Source organism: Mixophyes fleayi, chromosome 5, assembly GCF_038048845.1.
Source record: "Mixophyes fleayi isolate aMixFle1 chromosome 5, aMixFle1.hap1, whole genome shotgun sequence".
Classification (NCBI taxonomy): Eukaryota; Metazoa; Chordata; class Amphibia; order Anura; family Limnodynastidae; genus Mixophyes; species Mixophyes fleayi.
In genome coordinates, this window is record NC_134406.1 from 180,057,160 (window position 1) to 180,072,100 (window position 14,941).

Genomic DNA, 14,941 nt, shown 5'->3' on the forward strand with positions numbered 1-14,941 from the left:
GTGTTGTTCCACAATACATTTAGTGGTTAAATGCAACACAACCAAAAGCATTTAGAAAAAACTGCACTCATAGTAAAAGCAGGTCCTCGAGATATAGTCCAGGCTCCATCCCACATAAACATCTCAGTTTACTGGAAATCAATTCTTTTAAATTGTCATATTTGTACATATGCAAATCGTATCAATTAATTTATAGATATTTTAAAAATATGCATCTAACAATGAAATATTCTTATGCTGATAAGATAGAGATTACTTTTACCTTATATGTCTATTATCCAGTTGGTTTCTGATCAATTTTAGGCGTTCAGTAACAGGTCAATTTAACAACATTACTTGATATACTGCCGCATGTGTGGTCAGTTTAACAGTCATCTCAAGTGAGTCTTAATTGTGGAAAAACATGCCAATAACCAGCGTCAGACTGGCCCACCGGGATACAGGATAATTCCTCATACATGCCCCAGTCCGACACTGCCAAAAAAAGAGAATATGTTCTGTTTCTTCAGGTTATGTAACAGTTGTTCATTGAATGATTTAAAAAAAGAGAAATAAAAACTACCAAAACATACGAATACCAAAAAATAAAGTTTTGAATTCTATTATGATTGATAATCTCATGATTGAACAAGCACAAATATGTAGCTTGATGGGTAGAAGCTTTCATATATAGCCTCTCATTTGTTCTTACTGGCCAACTGGAGTACATCCTAAATTATAAATTACATTCTTCGTTATGTGGTTGTTTGGGATAATAGTGATGCTTGTTAGAAGTTAGCTATGAGCAATCAAATATGTTCGGTTTAAACTATTATCACATACTGCCCTCATCTGTTATAGTAACTGTGAAGGTAAGCTTAGTTAAGGTCAGATTTGCTAAAGTAAGTTTTTTGGAGATTTTATGTACAGTTTGAAAAACATGATATTTATCTTGACAAGATAAGAGAGTGCTCCTGATTGGCTGCCCAGCTATTAACTAGCCGGACAGCCGAACCTTCATTCAGTTTGCATCGGGTAGTTAATAAAATGTATTATTTCATACATTACGGGGGCACTAATCTTTATATTATGAATGGGACACTATTTTATTTAATATTAGAAGTGTGCACTATTTTATTTAATAACAAAAACAGGAGGCAACATTTTATTAAATAATAGGAGCAGGGGCACTCTCATGTTTAATAATAGGAGGAGGCAATATTATCTATATATAGAAAATTAGAAGTTTGTTTGTTGATGAATATCTTCCACAGCTCTCAAGGTAAAGGTGTTAAATCTTACATAGTTATTTAGTATTGAAAAACTAACATATTAGACCACATAGCGATAACGGGACATTGCAACAAAGCGACAGAGTGACAGATATTGAACTTGAGGTGCTCCAATTGGATCCTGGCCAGGTTTTAGGGGGGTTAGGGTCCCCTTTGGACCCCCCGTTGGTGTAAGCTGTGCAGAACTTTGACTTGTGGAGCCTATTCTGTGCCTTTCACTGGATGGATTTGGATGACGTTTAATATAAAAACAAAAATGACACTGGGCAGCCACCTCATGGTGTGTTGGAAGAATTTCTAAGCTGCTAATTATTTTTAAAAGATTGACAGTTACTTCCAACTCATTGATTACTTAATAACGTGAAGGTTTAAACCTGGGAAATACCGGGTACTTCAGCTAGTGTTTTATAATAGAAGAGGGGGCACTAATATTTTAAAACATATTACTATTTTATTTATATTACCCTGGTACCCCAGTCCATGGGTATAAGGAGGGGACTCAGTAGTGCAATTATCTTCAGACTAACTCATCTGTGTTTGCTTATGAGAATGCATCATGCAGGAGCTGGCAACAACTTTGAAATCCCCTAGTATTGAAAATGCTTTGTGAAAGATAAAACTTACAAAAATAGAATTAAGATATTGTACACACTTGATGTCATCATGCTGTGCGGCTGGATATGAATTTGATGCCTGCTGTGAAAATAATCATTTAGACAAAGATAACACATTTGTATTTCTCAAACATGAGCAACTTTTTAATGCTTCGTTTTGGAATCTGACCAGCCACAAATATTTATAAGTCACTATATTCCCACACTAAACTGACATTTCTTGAAACTGTAGTCTGAAACAACAAATCATCTCTAATAGACAAAAAAGCTGAATAATGTCCACTGAATTCTAGTATTTATTTATAATCCTTGCTGTGTTCAGCTTACAATTACAAGGGCCCAATTGACTTGTTTAAAAACCGGTTGCGGGAGTCACAGTTCCACTTCTAACCTCCAGAACTAACTGTTGGACAGCATTACTTGGCTTGAGCGTTTTCATTTCTGAATTTGAAATTTTATTAATTTATTTAATATTTATTATATATCAAAAATGCTTTCACAGAGTGCTGTCCACCACTAATGTGAAGGGATGCACTCAGGTGGACATTTCTACAGATAGATAGATAGATATAGTACCTCATACCTCTAGAGGTGCTGCTGTTCTGTTCCTGAACTCTTCAACATGCCTGAAGGAGTTAATCTCCTTACCTGATGCCTAATTAGAACTGCACCTGTTGCACTGCTTCAAATACCTGCCTTAAACTGTGCTCTGTGCAGTTCATCTGTTTATTCCTGGCTGCTGCTGGTTTCCCCCTGTTCCTGTGTTTGCTCCATTGCTGCTTGATATTCTGTTGTGACCCTCTGCTTGATTCCTGGACCCTGCTCGTTTGCCTGTTGCCCTCACCTTCGGCTTGACTTCTGGACTTTGCTTATTCGTTTGTGACCCTGATCTCTGCCTGGCTATTTGGATTCTGTTTACCTGATCTCTGCTTGATCCCTGGACTCTGGCTGCTTTCCTGGACAGCCTCGTGCCTCCAGGACTGTGGTATCTCCTATTACCTGTTCCTGCCATTTAACTGTACAGACACTATTTAGAACCTGTTCTTATCCGTGGATTTGAGTTATCATTGTTTATGTATTTGTCTGAATAAAGACATTTTGCTTTATACATTCGTTGCTGCTTCGTGAATGCATTAGGAATCATAACAATAAAGAGAGATAGAGAGTCTTTTTTAACGTTTCATTTTTTAAAACAAATTAATTTATTTGTGAATTCTTAACACTGATAGCTTTTTTCCTTCATCAATTACAAAGGGAGGCCGCAAAGAGGTATATGACAACTGTGACAAATTGTGACCGGGATGGGAGAAGTTACCCATGGCATAACAATAGCCCAACACTTCACAAAACTGTGCTTGATGAAAGGGTGGAAAAAAGAAAACAATTGTTGACGAAAACTCGTATAAATATTCACCTGAAGTTTGCCAGAAAGCATGTAGCAGACACGGATACAGTGAAGTGGAGGATAAATTTATGGTCTGATGAGACTAACATTGACCTTGTTTGGCCTGAACACTAGAGGCTATATTTGTTGTAAACTTAAAGCTACCAATCTTCTCAGGAAACCTGTCCTACCGTGAAGTATGATAGTGTGATCATAATGCTATGTGGTAGCTTCCATGCTTCAGGGACTGGATGTAAACTAATCCTCCTCCTTTTCCCTGTTGCTGTGGACGCCTTCAAGCATCAGGGTAGGCAGTGCACTGTGAGTTTGTTTGCACTGTCCTAGACCTTTAGTCTCAACCGTCAAAAACTTGCTTCCTCAGTGGACTCTTTTTTTTTTAAGTGTTTATGCCTCCTCAGCTTAAACCAGTATACACTCTGTGTGGCAGGATCATCAACCTGTTGTGAAATATTGTAGCTTACACACTGTAATTGTAATGATTCAGCATTGCACAATCAATTCAAATTGGGGTTGACTGAACAATTAAAAGATTCCCTGGTCCAATATCCAGCTTCAGAGAAAGCTTGATGGCTATTAGGACAGATTGGTAAATAAAGGAGAGAAGATAAGAAGATACTTCTACTCCTATGGGTGCTAACATGAAGAACCTATTCAAGTAGGAGCCTTTAGGTTGCCTGCTAAAGAGAGACAGAGGTGACAAACCTTTGGTTTATGCCAATTTTGTGGAGAAAAGGTAAATTTAGCCTGATTTTGCCACAAGAAATCAGGAAGAGTGAAGATAATCTGGACACACATGTATTATTATTATCGTATATAAGGTGCTGCTGTACTCCGCAGCGCCGTACCGTAGGGAGAACAGGACATACATTAAAATGGGACATAAAAGGCAGACAAAATAAATGCAGACACAAAATCAAAGGGTATGGAGGACCCTGCTCATTAAAGAGCTTACATTCTAAGTGGAAGAGGGCATAGCTGAAACAAGAAGAGCAAGTGTAGCTCACAGTTGACATTGGAACGGTTGTGAGGGTGCATTAGTGTGAGTAGTATTATCATGGATAAGGTAAGCTCTAAAAAAGTGATGGGTTTCAGAGAGCTTCTAAAGATTTAAAGGCTTTGGGAAAGCCTGATTGGGCGTGGTAAGGAATTCCACAAGTGGGGAGCAGCACGGGAGAAGTCTTGTAGGCATTAGAAGTGGTTACAGAGATAAGGTGCAGGTCAGAGATAGATCTAAGAGTGTGGGAGGGAGAGTATTTTGATATGAGCTTTGAGATGTATGAAGGGCTGGTGTTGTTGAGGGCTTTGTAGGTAAGGATGAGTAATTTAAATTTGATTCTGGAGGACACATGGAGCTAGTGTAAGGATTTGCTAAGTGGTGCAGCAGTTGTGAAGCGGTAAGAGAGGAAGATCAGTCTTGCAGATCATGTTGTCACGACTTGCATTCTGCAGCTACTGTCTGCAGTGAATTTATTGGATTTGTTATGTATTCTACTTGTAGTACCACTGCCCACCAAAGGGGCCACTGTGCTACTTTGATTATTTTCCTTGATCACTGGGAGTTGTATCACCTGCAGGAGGCCTATACAAACCTGCTTGCTTCAAACAGTCTGGGCCAGATCATTAGGTCACTCCTGTGAGCATTTCCATGTGCTTTGTTCCTGTGTGCATTACCAAGTTGTCAGCTCCTGTCTGCATTACCAAGTTGTCAGCTCCTGTCTGCATTACCAAGTTGTCAGCTCCTGTATGCATTACCAAGTTCTGTGAGTTCAGGTCACTCATCAGGACTGGACTCCCTTTGTGAGACTTACCCGTGGTTGCAGTGCACCGCTATTCCAAGATCTGCTATTGTTGCTCTCTCTACACCTGCTGCGCTGCATACCATCTAACGGATCTGTTAAATATTCTGTATTGTTGTTCCCATTGAACTGTTGCTCTGTCATTTCATTTCTGTATATCTGTGCCACAATCCGTGGTGGACTGTTATTTGTGTTTCTTAATAAAGCCACTTTAACCACTTACGCTCTCTCCGTGGTCATACCTGGGAAATCCTGACAGTATGATCTGGCCATAATACCAAGCCTGCTGCTGCACGGCTTTCATCTCTTTTGAAAAGGATTTCCAGGGTAGTGGCCTACTCTGTATTCAACATTAAGACCATGGCTGCTATTTCCTCCAAAAATCCCCTGTTCCAGTCGCTCGAAGTGGACATTCTTCAACTTCGCACTCAAATAGCGCAAGTATCTTCTTTGCTGAACCAAGTGCTTAAGCAACTTCCAGTTTCCACCCCTAATACATCCTGCTGTAAGGAGTCTAATTGTGCTGCTAACATTTCATTACCAAATTTGTCTGCCTTTGACTCTCTGCAAGCAGTACCTTCCAATATTCCTGTAACAAATTCCAGGTTTTCAGGTGCTCCACGCCCCCACCTGACCGAAGAGGAGCGATGGCGCAGGAGGACCTACAAACTGTGTCTTTACTGTGCCAGTGATGTACATTTTTTACAGGATTGCCCGCTCCGTAGACTCCGACCATCTTCAACCTCTACCTCCAGCTCTGAGTCGCAAGCTTCTGTCTCCATTCCAGAAACGCTGTCTGCTTCCATGAGAACCTGGGTTCCCCAGTTTGACCCAGAGGGGGTGCTGCCCTTAAAGTCTGCTCCAGAGGGGACGCTGCCCTTAAAGTCTGCTCCAGAGGGAGCGCTGCCCTTAAAGACATTTCCTCAGAGGGGGTGCTGCCCTTAAAGACTTCTCCAGAGGGGGCACTGCCCTTAAAGTCTGCTCCAGAGAGGGCGCTGCCCTTACAGTTTGCTCCAGATGGGGCGCTGCCCTTAAAGGCCGCTCCAGAGGGGGCGCTGCCCATAAAGGCCGCTCCAGAGGGGGCGCTGCCCTTGAAGTCTGCTTAAGAGGGGGCGCTGCCCTTACAGTCTGCTCCAGAGGGGGTGCTGCCCTTACAGTCTGCTCCAGAGGGGGCGCTGCCCTTAAAGTCTGCTCCAGAGGGGGCGCTGCCCTTACAGTCCACTCCAGAGGGGACGTATGTACAAACTGAGATGACCCAGTCTCGTACAAATTCGAATTCTTCCTCTGTTCAAGTCTTCCAACCACCTACCTTCAATGGGGATATTCAGCAATTTCATGCTCTTATTAAATTTTGTATATCCCATTTTTCCCTCTGTATCCAACCTCCTTGATACTCAACGAAAGCAAGTGTTTTACATGTTAGCCAACTTTACAGGGGAAGCTCTGGAATGGGCAGAGCCCTTAATTGAAACCCAAGATCCCATCCTGTCTGATTTACAGCTTTTTACTGAGGCCATGATCAAAGAATTTGCACCAGCACTTGCCAATCTCACTCCCAGTGCTTCATCTATGCCACATGTTCTATCTCAGGCTACTCCAACTTTGAGATTATTGTTTTCTTCACTCCATTTCCAGCAACCCTCTAAAAACCATAAAAAGAAAGTGAAGAAGAAGAAGAAGAAGAAGAAGAAGAAGAAAGATTCTCCTGGATCTCAACTCCCTTGTGGCGTGGTTTCTATACGCTTTCCGTCCTTGCACGAAGACTTCTCAACTACATGCCCAATTCTGGACTATGACTCTGACTTTTCCGACCATTTTTAGTATTCGGGCGTCTGGAATCCGCCCTTTAAGGAGGGGGTACTGTCATGACTTGTATTCTGCAGCTACTGTCTGCAGTGACTTTATTGGATTTATTATGTATTCTACTTGTAGTACCACTGCCCACCAAAGGGGCCACTGCGCTACTTTGATTATTTTCCTTGATCACTGGGAGTTGTATCACCTGCATGAGGCCTATACAAACCTGTCTGCTTCAAACAGTCTGGGCCAGATCATCAGGTCACTCCTGTGAGCATTTTCATGTGCTTTGTTCCTGTGTGCATTACCAAGTTGTCAGCTCCTGTCTGCATTACCAAGTTGTCAGCTCCTGTCTGCATTACCAAGTTGTCAGCTCTTGTCTGCATTACCAAGTTCTGTGAGTTCAGGTCTCTCATCAGGACTGGACTCCCTTTGTGAGACTTACCCGTGGTTGCAGGGCACCGCTACTCCAAGATCTGCTATTGTTTCTCTCTCTACACCGCTGCACTGAATACCATCTAACGGATCTGTTAAGTCTTCTATATTGTTGTTCCCATTGAACTGTTGCTCTGTCATTTCATTTCTGTATATCTGTGCCACAATCCGTGGTGGACTGTTATTTGTGTTTCTTAATAAAGCCACTTTAACCACTTACGCTCTCTCCGTGGTCATACCTGGGAAATCCTGACACATGTATTCTTTTATTGCCAGTTAATGTATCATGTGCTGTAGCGTAAGTCAATATTTTGGCCTTTAGTGATAGTGGGGCTGCTGGAAATGTTTTGGATGCTGCTGTAGGTCAAATTTTGAAGATTCCTGCTACTAAACTGAAGACTGGTATCATTATTAGTGGAATTGACGGTAGTCCTTTATCAGGCGGTTGTACGCTGTAAGATTCCTAATGTAACTATAACAGGTGATCTGCACGAGGAATAGATTTCTTTTTTGTTTTTTATTAACTATGCTACCATTCCCATAGTTTTGGGCTAACCTTCGTTGGCTTCACATAACTCTAGTATTCATTGGAATTTGAGTGATAATGTTACCATGATGCTACCTGTCTTTAAAATAGAACCTTTTCTGATGTTATATGTAAAAAAGCAGCTGGCATATTATCTCCTTATAAAAGGTTTGATTGTGTCATTGAGGTAATTCCCAGTTCAATATTACCTAAATAGGAAAGTTTACTCCCTCTTAACCCCTGAGTCTAAAACCATGTTGGAACATATTAAAGAACATTTGTAAAATGTATTTATTAAACCCTCCACATCACCTGTAGGTGCTGAGTTCTTTTTTGTATCTAAGAAACGTAGGTCTTAGCAAAATAACGATTCAAAATAAATACCCTCATCCTCTGATTACCAAATTGTTTGTTCACATTAAGGGGGTTATTATGTTTTCTACCATTGACTCATTTTTCTACCATTGACCATTGACTCATTTCAAAGAGGGAGACGAATGGAAGGCTGCATTTCATACTCATGATGTGCATTATGAATATCTAGGCATGCCTTTCGGACTGTGTAACACTCCAGCAATAATTCACGATTACATTCATAGGATTTTTAGTATAGCTTTTTTTTGTAGCCATATTTTTTGATGATATTCTTATTTTTTTATCCTTTTCTTTCTGACAAATTTTGTAATTTAAACATTGTTTTGCAAAGGTTAGGAGAACTTCAGTTGTTTGTTAAAGTAGAAATATACATGGCCAGCATTGAAATTCCTGGAATGAACCCCAATTTAGCGGTACAGTTTTGGGGACAAGAAACACAGGTAATCATGTCTGCTATGTCGGCATAGAAGTCAGACAGCCTTCAGGGAATCATCAAGGTTCAAACCAGAGGTCAGGCCCGGCTGCGTTTCGGAGAGTAATCCAAGTCCAAAACAAAGATCAGTGCTGGCAGCAATCCACAGAGTGGCCAAGTCCATTATAAGGGTCAGTGCAGGCAGAGATCCAAAGAGCAGGCAGGTCCAAAAATAAAGGGCAGGGCAGGCAGCGCTGCAGAGAGTAGTCTCGCTTTACCGCTCATTACACTGAAAAGCTTGCCAAAATAGAGGAAAAGATCAATTAATCAAGATATTCGAAAAAATTGGGAAAAAACTTGCTGCAGTCTGCAAGAGATCTAGGACTTGGGAGAAAATGATTTTCCTACAGGACAATGACCCACAGCATACAGAAAACGCCACATTTTAGTAGTTTACATCCTGGGGTGTCCCAGACCTTATTCCGATTGAACATCTATGGAATACTTTGAATATTGCTCTTCACCACCTAATGAAACTTGAGCAATATTAAAAAAAATAAACAGAATTGCAGTGTTCAAATGTAAAAAGTTGGTAGAGGCTTGCTTAAATACTCACAGCTGTTACTGCATCTGAATATATGTAAGTCATTTTTGTATTTTATTTGTGATTAATTAAGAAAGCATTTTAGAGTTGTTTTTATTTGACATTACAGAAGAAACAATCCTGAAGATCAGGGAGCCAACACACAAAGAATAGAAATAATTTCCAAGACTATATTCAGCTATCGATAATAAAAGGACCAAAATGTATGATGTTCTGTAGATTGTTTATTACCGATGAATGAATAATGTCTTGGGATTCATTTCTGGTATTTGTGTGCTAGGTCCATGACCTTTGGGATCGCTTGTTAATATTCCAGAGTACTAACTTCCTGGGATTGGCCTCGCAGTTTGGGAAAGGAATCCAAGATGTGGAGTGTTGCAGTAACTTGCGGACAATGTATATTGATTTTTACAATGCATCCACCTAAGCAAATATTTTATCTAATGAGGCATTACACAGTGAACATATGCTATCACCTTTTATACCATTCAATTATTATCTTTGTTTAAAAGGAAGATATATAACAGAAATTATGTTTTTGCTATGTAAAGACAACATGAGATGGAGAGCAAAAGTGCAGGAATGAGTTACCATCGTGTGACTAAGGAGACAACAATTCTTCGTTATTCTTAAACTCCATGGAAGATTATAAGGGTTGTAAGCGTGAACCTAGCGCTTCTCCACCCGTATCTTGTAGCGTAGATATGCAGTATTGTATGTAGTGCAGTCAATATGTCAAAAGGACAGAGTAGTTTAATATGCAATGATATGATGGAGTTAGTCATTGACTTTGTCAGAGTGCTGTGGAGAATGTAGAATTAAAGCTAGTGTTAATCTGCCACAGCTTAAACTGAGTTGAGAAAACATACATTTTTATGGGTGTAACAAACAACTTGCACCTTTGCACAGTACAAGAAAAAGCCTTGCTAAATGATTATTCCGTTGCTTCATGTTCTCATTCAAACACTTGATTGTTAGCTGTGGAGCATCAAAGGATTGCAAGTGACCTTTTTCGGATTGTCATAGGTAACAGTAATACTTCATGGGGGGAGTAATTTCTTCTACATATAAAAGTGGCTTTGCAATCCCTTATTCTGTTTAATTCACTGCTTGGGGAGACTGGCTGGCAATTTTTCTTCTTTTTGTTTTATTCTGGTATATTAATAAATGTTATATTATATTATAGTGTAGAACATACATTCTGTAAAGCATATTTCCCATATATCACAACCCTTTGTTCATTTGTAAATGTCATTTTCCCTCCACTGAAAATGCATCTTAGTAAGGATCCTCTGCTACCTTGCTTATATTAGATATACAAATATAATTGTATTTTATGGACAGCGCCAACACATTTAATACACTCAAGCCTGAAAACAGTTTTACAATTTTAAGGTAGCACTTGCGGTATGCACTTTACAGTTAAACAAGTTTATTGAGATGGACATCTCTTTTTAGAGATTTGTACATTTTCAATAGCTTTATTGCTAATTTATTCCATTCCATTATTGCTTTTATCGAGACATAAGAGTGGCTATTCCCAGAAACAAACAACAGGGTAACAAACATGTCAGTAAATCACTAAAACATAAGCTGGAGAAACGATTGTATATCTCCAGGTAATTCTACTTTAGAAATATATATTTTCTTAGACGATGGTCTCATGACAGTATCACTTTATGTTGTAAAGGACTATTTAGACTGTCCACTCAACTGAAGACAATTGGATGTTACTTATCACTAAACAGGAACTGACAGTGATCTAGTCAGCAGTGACTAAACTACTTTCTGAAAGCTCAAGTTCATATATATTGTCTTTCTCTCTTTACTGTACATTGGGCCTGTAATTGTAGTAGGGCCAAATGCACCTGCTGCACTAACAGATTAAATATTTCTGGAAATCTAGAAGCCGGTTTCAAGTAATACATGCACTGAAAAAGAGGAAGTATTAGTTTAGAACATCTTTCTTCTAATTATAGACAGTTTAGTTAAACCATATAAGAAATAAATCAACCTGTTTCCTTTTTCTCATTTCTGCGGAAAACCCAGGAGAACTTTTCGCTTCTGTGGTTAGAGCCATTTTAATATAAAAAACGGCATATGTTCTAGTCTCAAGATAAAAGGGGTTCATCATTAGACTTTCTAGTGATGGAGCCTGGAAAGTACAATACCTGGTGTCCTCGGAAGATTTGAGATTCCTTGTTTTAAAGAGATGAACCCCATATTTCAAACAAGAGGATCCCGCAAGTTAAATACAAAAATATTTAAAAATACTAACCTCATTCTTGGCCAAATAGCCGAAACCTGAATTCCAACTTAAGTCCTACCACAGTTCTGATCCTGTCACCCAAATGCTAAAATGTAAGAAACCTTCACATAGTTAAATTTTGGAAATGTAAAGATGAGTTTGATGTTAAACATGTTTTACATAGTCCCCCCTAATGTGATCTTTTCCTTGGGCTCACTAAAGTGTTAAAGCTTAATCTTAAGTACTGTTAACTTAAGTTAAGCGAAAGCAGGAGATATTGCTTGCTTTAATTTATGGAAAGTAGTTTAAGCTTGAGAGTTTCTGAGAGAAAGTTACTTGTGTGCTTGGTTTAAAATTAAGGCATTTTTATGCATGCAGTAGCGGATTCTTTATACCACTGTAGAACCGCTTTTATTAGTTTGTGACTAATAATTGTGGCTTTAAAAAAAATGTTCAAAGGCACATGGTAGCAGTGAAGTCTAATTCCGTATAACTAAGTAAGTAACATTATGAACATTAAGACGCACGCTAATTTGTGAGTTGGACAGTCCTACTGAATAATATAAAAAACCAACTAGATAGAGCATAATATTCAATTAGATGATGTGAAACTCCCTTTGAAGGCAAAGCAGAGTAAATAAAAATATTGAAAAAGATGATCTATATAAATATTGTAGCATATGTTCATGTTAGCTAATGTCTCTATATAACAGCGTAAACCAACTGATTTGAAGCTAAATAATGCATCAGGCAATGCGGAAAGAAAATTATGGGAGGGGTTTTCCAGTGAAGAGAACTAATTAACAATCTAATGGTTTGTGTTTTGTAGTTTTGTACCTTAATCCTTGCATTTAGTTTATCACGGTGGCTGAGTGGTTACAATTGCTGTCTCACAGCACTGGGCATGTCATGGGTTCCGGCCATGGACCTACCTGAGTGGAGTCTGTATATTTTGAATGGGTTTTCTCAGGATGCTCCAGTTTCCTCCCACAGTCCAAATACATGCTGGTAGGTTAAATGGTTGCTGACAAAATGTACCCTAGTGTTTGTGTGTGTGTGTGTGTGTGTGTGTTAGGGAATTTAAACAGGGCAGGGACTGATATGAATGAGAAAATAATCTTTCTACAGTGTTGTGTAATATGATGGCGCTATATAAATAAACAATAATAATAAATGGCAGGCTTTTTTCACTTGAAGTTGGAATGCCAAGCTGCTTTAACCACTGGGGTCTCTTGGCTGCTGTCACTCAAACTGCCAGAAACATCATGCAGGCAACATGCAAGTGCATGCGGCTGCTTTTGCCTGTTTGCATGCAGTGAGCAATTGTTTGACCTCACATACTGGGAACTGTTAGCCACCATATTGAAAAAGTCCTGTGCCGTTTCTAGTTTGTTGGTTTTTTTTGGTTGTTTTTTTAAGGTGAACAGATGTCTAGTTTATCCATAGTAGAACACATTTCCGTGGTCCTGTCCGAAGGGAATAACTTGTCTCATATTGGTAACGTTAGGAAAGAGGATTGGTACACATTTTTAACTGGACTTGTCATGCTGAACCAGAATGTAACATATCGATTTGCTGGGAACCAGCAACATCACTAATACACGGCCTATTTATAAGGCCTGACATATTCTTGAGGTATTGGTTTCTAGTTAAGAGTCTGTAGTTTAAAGAATAGGTGTCCAATCCACAAAATAGCTGCTCCCATTGTCTATATGGGAAGCCTACTTTGGGTATTACTGTTACCTAGTGCAGTGTTCAGGGACTTTCAGTACAGGCTCAAAATGTCACGGCAAAGTACTGGCTGAAATGTAATGACCCACCACTGTCAGGACTGAAAGAGTGTGAATATTAGGACACTGTCTCTGAGACTGGTAGTGTGTGTGTGTGTGCGTGGGGGGGGGCAACAAGCTCTGCACAGTATATGGCAGGCCGACAATAGTGTTGTCTCTGCAATATTTGACCAACAATTGGTGGGGAGCTTTGTGTAATATATGACTGACATTTGGGGTATGATCTCTACATTATATGGACAGCAATGTGTGTGGGGGGGGCCCTGTGCAATATATGGCTGTCTGACAAAGTGACAATGGGTTTTATGTGCAATATATGGCTGCCAATGGGGGGGGGAGGGGAAGAGAGAGAGAGAGAGAGAGAGAGACACTGACACACCGACTCACCGTCTTCTGGGGTAGATGGTTGCATTTCGTTCACTTCGGCCAGCTATATCACACCAGTAAACAAAAGTAAAATTCCTAGCCTGTCTGGCTTCAAACTACTACACATAAACTCCCTCTCTCAAGTGAAGATATCGTTTACAACCACAATTTCCATCTCGCTGTTTTAATACCCAATTCTGAAATGTAACATATCTTTTCTGGGGTGTGTCACACAGACCCAATTTTATTATTAATAAATCCAAAACAAATTAACCAATATGCTGATACCAAACATGCATAGGTCCAGAGGATTAGTTGAGCAGATACTGATTTCCTCTCGTTCCCGGAGTGACAGACAGCTTTATTTGACGTGCGGGTTGCTCTTCTTCACACTATTTATGAATATGTGGTTGATCACTAATTATATTGATTGTAAGTTGCATTTTGTAAATGGAATTATATTTGCCTACATAAAATATAGCAAGCCATCATGTGGTCTCCTTATGTAAGACCACATGCTGAGCGGTTCCTAAAAGTCTGTTCAGAAGTCAAAAAACACTCCTATGCCAGGGTATAACTCACCCAGGGGGACCTTTTTATAGCCTGCACAGGTGACACTGTTATCTTGTAATACAGGACAGTTTTTCTGGCCTCATATTTTACACATGGAATTGGATCATTAACCCTTAGAGCGCAGAGCTACGCTTTGAAGTCATCTGCATTTAACTTACAGAGAAAAACAAATTATAAATGGAATCATTTGATACACAATATTTACAATGCAGTCCCATATAATTATACTTTATTCACCACAGTTATGTTATTTATAAATCCTTACCACTGTAATTCCTCCGTTTGCTACTCTCTGTACCTATGATTAATTTTGGTTACATGTGTATTTCATCAGTTCCTAGCTTGTATTGTTCATGGACCTGGTGCACACATTCTGACCTTACTGTTACTCAGATCACTTGAAAAATGTGAACCAAACGACCTCTGTACTGTCAGACCATACATCCTTATATTACACCTTTGTGTTGTTCAGTAGGATTGGTCACTGTATTGTATGATTCATTTCATGTTCTGTTTTGTCCAGGGGCTGGAGCAGATTTTGTGATGCTGGGAGGAATGTTTGCCGGACATGATCAGTGTACTGGAGAGATCACTGAAAAAAATGGAAAGAAGGTGATGCTGTTCTATGGCATGAGTTCAGATACAGCAATGAAGAAACATGCTGGCAGAGTGGCTGAATACAGGTATTAGAGAAAGTCACACACACCTCTCACATAAACACTCTGACCT

The 14,941-nt window shown here is 39.6% G+C and overlaps 1 protein-coding gene across 1 annotated transcript in view; it reads left to right on the top strand.

Moving 5' to 3' along the window:
• Positions 1-14,941, top strand: part of GMPR (guanosine monophosphate reductase) — a 73,838-nt gene that overhangs the window by 45,902 nt on the left and 12,995 nt on the right. Inside the window, exon 8 of the mRNA XM_075213106.1 lies at positions 14,736-14,895. Within this exon, the coding sequence (XP_075069207.1) occupies positions 14,736-14,895 (160 nt within the window). The remainder of the gene's footprint in view (positions 1-14,735; positions 14,896-14,941) is intronic.